The sequence below is a fragment of the Coffea eugenioides genome, chromosome 5 (assembly GCF_003713205.1).
Source record: "Coffea eugenioides isolate CCC68of chromosome 5, Ceug_1.0, whole genome shotgun sequence".
Lineage (NCBI taxonomy): Eukaryota > Viridiplantae > Streptophyta > Magnoliopsida > Gentianales > Rubiaceae > Coffea > Coffea eugenioides.
In genome coordinates, this window is record NC_040039.1 from 33,993,404 (window position 1) to 33,999,774 (window position 6,371).

General features: G+C 36.4%; 1 protein-coding gene across 1 annotated transcript; it reads right to left on the reverse strand.

Annotated features, from left to right (window-relative positions):
• Positions 1 to 2,080: 2,080 nt before the first annotated feature.
• Positions 2,081 to 5,845, reverse strand: LOC113771426 (protein ULTRAPETALA 1-like). Its single transcript, XM_027316005.1, has 3 exons — positions 5,608 to 5,845; positions 3,960 to 4,281; positions 2,081 to 2,255 (listed from the first exon to the last, which is right to left on the reverse strand). Exons 1-3 carry the CDS (start codon positions 5,843 to 5,845, stop codon positions 2,081 to 2,083), a joined length of 735 nt encoding a protein of 244 aa, XP_027171806.1.
• Between the last annotated feature and the right edge of the window lie 526 nt (positions 5,846 to 6,371).

Here is a 6,371-nt window from a genome sequence, read left to right on the forward strand (position 1 = left end):
GGACACATACCAAAGCTTTAGACATGGTAAGCATAACGTGGATGTAGAAAACCAAATCGTAGGGGTCGTGGTCAATTTGGTGGTGGAAGGAGCAGGAAACAACATGGCTAAGTTCAGTTCGTTGATTGATTTCGCGGCTTTGTTAATTGGCTTAGTTGCGTGTGCTGCAGTTGCTACTTGGTTATTAAAGTGTCAGCTTGGAACATAGTCTTGCTATGGCCGAATGATGGCGTCCTCTGTGTTGTTTGTAGTGCAATACGTACCAACTTGAGAATTCATCAGTACTTTAATGACTCTCTAGCTGTGGACTTCCTACCCTTGTGAATACTTGTACAAGCAATAACAGACTGAATTTGAATTATCTTTTCACAAATGAATTGCATTATATAATTTCGAAAAGAAAGGTTTTTTTTTTTTTTTGGTTAGAGCCTTGGGGGGAGGGGAGGTCGAAACAGAAAACATTGCTAATATTAAGCGAAGTACAAATTGGCCATTGGTAGAAGTACAAACTATTGACTCATATTAAGCGAAGCGCTCACATGATTGCCAAATGTCACATTGGATAAGTTCATCATCATCTATGAGATTCGAAGAGCATGTAATGGTCTGGCTTTCAGTACATAACAAATTCGTCCACCATGGGATGCTTTGACAATTCTTAGATTTCAAAATATTTTACATGAAATGTTTAAGTATGTCTCCTTCTTATATTATATGTAAATGGGAAGCTCACTTTGATTGCCTGCAAAGTGCAAACCACAAAGAGTTCATTAACAAAAATGTAGCTCGACTGAATGTGGAAAGGAATTTGAAATTCTAGTTAATTCACAATTGGTTTGTGTTCTGCAGGATCTGATATGGTTTTGCTTGTTAAGCAAAAGCCTTTCAAAACTGAAAATCCTTGTCTGGAATTGAGATACTCGGTACTCACTAGGAATGAAGGCAACAAAAACCTTTCAAGTGCCTTCCGTGGAGATACCCAAACCGGGTTTACTTCAAGTTAGAACAACAAGAAATAGAACTTGTTTTTTGTTGTAAACAGAAATGGAGAAATTTAGTGAACTATTTGCTGGTGAGAGATCATAACGTTGTTTAAATTCTTAAGTACCCCCCATATAAGCAGAGGAACTCACTGAAGAAAGAACAAGATATATTCTATGTCAATTTGAAGTACAAGTAGATTGGAGCCAGTAGCCTTACAAGGCTTTTCCTTGGCCAACAGCAACAGCAAAATATTGCAGATGAAGCAATAGATTAAGCCTTCAATTAGGCATGCCTGGTGCCTTGAGCTAGCATTACATATCATGCTTCAGCAATTTATCACTCTAGTGCTTGAAGTCTAGCTTTTACAGTGGTCATAAACAGCTGGGAAGAGGGTAGTTTTAAACATAAAATAACATGATGAAATGCAAACAAGAAATAAATAATCAATTTTCCTCTTAATTATAGTATGGTGAGCAACGGAGTTATTTTACGCAACGGATCTTCTGTCTCACACCCTGTGCCACTCTCTATCCCACTTTTTATTATATTGCTATTTCTCCTTCATAAACATCATGTTTTAATTCTTTTTTGTTTCCTTAAGATCCAATAACTATTAATTAAGTAAAAAATAAATACAACAGCTTCAAAAAAGTAATATATAATAGAAAATTAAAAAATACAGCAGAAAATTCAAATTTTTTATGAATTTTCTGCTGTATTTTTTAATTTTCTATTATATATTACTTTTTTGAAGCTGTTGTATTTATTTTTTACTTAATTAATAGTTATTGAATCTTAAGAAAACAAAAAAGAATTAAAACATGATGTTTATCTAAGAGAAATAGCAATATAATAAAAAGTGGGACAGAGAGTGGCACAGGGTGTAGGACAGAAGATCCGTTGCGGTTATTTTATAATACTTTAAAACACAGCAACATGTGCTGAAGACTGAAATTTAAATTTGATCTAAGAGAATGTCAGAGAGCTTTCTGGGAATATCAGCTTAGGTTTAATTAAGAAATGATGGGTAGAACATCTACCAAACAAAAGGGAAATGAAAGCATTTGAGAAGGGATGTATTGGTGATATTGCTAACTTAAGCTTCTGCATTCCTAGTGAAATCAGAGCAAGTCTGGCAGCTGCAGTCTGAGAACCTACAGATTTCACAACCGAAACAGACACAAGAGGTGCAACCCTTGCATGTTGAAGATTGGGAACAGCCCCTGTAGATCCTGCGACTTGCTCTTTCTTCGTCATCGTCACAGTTAACCCTGGGATATAGGTTACGAACACAAGTATGCACATTGATTAGCATTCATAACACCAACAAAAAAAAAAAAAAATGCACATAAACATCAATATGCATCAGGTACACAAGCATAAATGTTTTCCATTTAACTACTTGAAAATCGGTTTATGAGAACTTTGTTAAGATCTTTTTAACCTACACTTAGATCATCAGAAATAAACACATTTATATCTACATCACCAGTATATATATCCTATCAGAGTCCTATACATATGTTCAAGTGTAATTGCTCCATCATGAACGGTTAAAGAGAGGCAAGGGTTACATCTAATGAAGCCCCAATACGTCCCCATAATATCTCTGCCCACTTTTTCTTTTTTTTTTTTTCGAAACGATAAGTGATTTTATAGATGAACAAAACATTTACAATTTCAAGTAAAGACTTGAGGGAACTACACAGTCAGTGCTAACTATCACTGAGGAATCCAGAATTCCTGGTCAACAAAAAAATCTGCCCACTTTTTCTTGGAAGGTCAACTAAAAAGAGGACTATTAGATCTCAAATTTGGACAGCGCCATGCCTATATTGGATACATCATCGTAAAAAATTTGTCATACATGCAATCATGAAAAATCAGAAAACGAAACTAAAATGACACATATTTTTTCACAAGAGAATGAACAGAGAGCATTAAAGTTGAGAGAACATTAATTCACAATTAGATGCGACAGCTGTCTGTGGGCAGGCAAATTTCATAGTCAAAAGAAAAATCCAGTAATTAATTTAGTTTAGAAGCATTTCCAAACTACACTGATTTTTTAGTGGGATATAAAAACATTTAGCATCCAAACTAGGTGAAAAAGCTTCAAAGGTACGAGTTAACCTCCAAAAGGGCTACGCCCCAACCAGCAAATATTTGTTTCCTTGACCACATTTAATATGTGAGGTTATCACATTTTCACCTTCCTGATTCATAACTCATTCAATTTGGCCAATCTATGGATATAATCCTCAAATACAAAATCTCAGTTAGCCCCAAAGAAAACATACAAGCTTATACCATGTTGGCCTTTCAGGGAGTTACCCATTTTTCCTAAAAGGAAAACCAGAAGCTAGGAGTAAAACAGCATCAGTTCCTGTCCTTTTCGACCAAGATTCATCCAGTCTTTAAAAAGAGATAAAAGTTAATCGAATCACAAGCTAGATGTTAGTTTCCATGTGTTAGCATCTCAACTATGTGATTGTCCACATAGCATCTTTAAATTTCCCTTAATAAATCCCAGTCTTCCCAATATTCGCATATAAACACTCTATGAACAACTTAGCCGCTAGACCAAAGAGTTCAACCACAAAAACACACAGGTCTATGGTCATGAACTAATATGCATCACCCATAGTCTCGCTATTTCTAGGTGATGATAGATGTGAAAAGGTGCATTGTATTTATACTAAGTGGACGGAAATGGAAGAAACATGCTACTCATTGGTTAATTTTTAGCACTACAAAAACAAAGACAAGTTGAAAGATTTTCAACACTGAATAATATTTACTTTCTGAAAAATGCCGTAAGAATTGAGCCATGCTTTTTCCTACTAAATAATGGCAACAATAGATGGATAGAGGAGAGGATGAGGAGGGCGGTAGAACCAGGTTTGACAAGTGCTCTTTAACTAAAAATTGATGCAAGTATTAGAGCTACAGATCTATAATTGTGTCGAGCATACTCATCATGAGGCATGTCAGAGCATTTCCAATTTAAATCTGCCAAAGCATCATGGTAACTGCGGCATTCCTCTCTGTTGCGGAGACGGAACCTGCGCTCTTTATTGCATTCTCTGCATCTAACAAACTCGTCACGATGGACTTTCACATTGCGTGATCTGCTTGAACCATTACCACTTTTTGATGCTTGATTGTAATATTTGAGCAATGCTGTCTTGTACAAGGGCATTTTGTACCCATCAACAATAACCCAGATATTATTCTTCCATTTCCTAGATGTTTCTCTTCCAGAATGTTGCTCAAATGCAGCTGGTGTCAGCTTGTCTAATAACAAGATGCAGATACTATTAGAAGGCAATAGTAAACTATAACTATAACCAAAAGTGACTGAAAGCAAAAGTAAACCACAGCTATAACCAAAAGTGTACCACCAAAAGTGAAGACAACAAAAATGACATAATGGAGAACATAAACCATAGCTATAACAGATATTATCAGCAGGCAAAGGAGTATATTTAAATGCATACCAAAAACTATAGAATCAACAATAGCTACTGATGGAAAAGTTAAAGAATGAGAAGCATATATGACATAACTGCACTGAATGACTGAATTTAAGCTGTATAACCATGAAACAATTTGAGGCAGCCATTTTAATTATTACAGCAGACAGTTCTCGCTACCAGTTTTTTTTTTTTCATTTTGAGTAAAAGCAGGTAGTCAAATTTATCCAAATAGAATTACTTGAGATGGCTAAATGAAATGCAAGTCTAATTACGAATCAGTAAACTTCAAAAGATGGCCATTCCAAGCCACAGTTCCAAGAACAAGACTCTTAACATGTAGAAGAATATACTGTCAGAAAACCTGATTAAGCGTACACAAAGTACAAAATGCAATGTGCAGCAACATGTTATACATCAGGAGGACAAGTCCGCAAAACTTCAATTAGAGAAGATCCATACTTAGTAATACAAATGCATAGATTATATAGTACACAGACAGTAATCTAAGACCTAACAAAAGCTTTATAAGAACACAACAAACCATGACATAGCCATAAATGTGAAAAGAGCCAATCGTGAACAAAAGTTAAGTAAATCCCCACGCACTAAAAATATACATGAACATTCCACCACACGATTGTTCCGACCACAAGACCAGAACTCTGCCTCAAAAAAATCTAAAATTGACACGAAAAATAGCTCAAATGCAACCATTATCACGTAAACAAATACAGTGTAGTTTGGTTCCTTACCTTCAACATAGTTCTCAGTGTAACATTCATCCTAACAAACAACAAAAATTACAATCCTTCAGTTCAAACTTGAACAGACGAATACCACCGCAGAAGGGACTCAAAGGAGTCTGATACTGAACTAAGATAACTGATCAAAACTCAAACCCTCCCAGACAAATTAACATTCATACCATCTACAAAATCCCACTAAAACCATCCATTTTATTGTGTCATACGGTAAATAAAACAGATCCCCTTATAAAAATTTACGCACAAAATAACCTATATTGCATGCATTCAACAAAATCCCATATCCCATACGGGATCAAGATATAAACTCCTATGCTGTACATAAGAGTACATATCCAAGAGTTCCAAGGAAGGATGGAGGATGGATTGAAGGGATAGACCTTCCTTACAACCAGGGAAGCATTCACAGCTGATTTCAAGAAAACCAGAAGAGAAAACCCGAAGTCGACCTGCGGCATCCCCATATCGATGGCTGGTGCAGCCACACGACACCTCTATGTAGTCATCGCCATCGCTACCACCACCGCCGCAGCCCCATTTCAACCCGTAAATGTCCCTCACCTCTTCTTCACTAAACAACTTCATCTTCATCGTATTAGCAGTATCAGTATCCTCCATTTCCAAGGACTTTTATCAAGAATCCCAAGTTCTGTTACACAAAAAACAAGCAAGAAAAAACAGGGCTTTGGATCAGAAAATTCAGGGCGAAACGGTGAGAAAACAACAAAAAAGAAGGTAAAAAACAAATCGATTTCCAACCAGTTGCGTCATACATGAGTATATATTAAATAAACATGAATACTTTTGTTGCGATGGATTCCAATGGGGAGGAGAAGGGGTTATGGGGTGAGGAGCTCTTGGGGGTTTTGGGGAAAATCTGCTCAAAGAGCACACATCTCCAAAGAAGAATACGTCCGAGAGATCTGATGAAGGGGAGAGAGCGTTGAAAAGGAGAGTGTGTGTGTGATGTATGTGCGCCGCTGTATAGACAGATACTAGTAGTAATAGCTAAACTGTGATTTTCTGTGTGTGAGGTGTGTGAGAGAGAATTGGGATTTCCTTTCTTTTCCCGCTTTTTTTATAGTGGGTTTTATTTCTTTTTTTTTTTCCCTCTCTTAGGCAAGTAGGATACATGATTATGTGC

Coding starts and splice junctions, on each gene's coding strand:
- LOC113771426 (XM_027316005.1), bottom strand. CDS start 5,845: ATGGAGGATACTGATACTGCTAATACGATGAAGATGAAGTTGTTTAGT. Junction 4,282..5,607: donor CTTCCCTGGTTGTAAGGAAG/GTCTATCCCTTC, acceptor TCTTGTTATTAG/ACAAGCTGACACCAGCTGCA. Junction 2,256..3,959: donor TCTGACATGCCTCATGATGA/GTATGCTCGACA, acceptor CCTATATCCCAG/GGTTAACTGTGACGATGACG.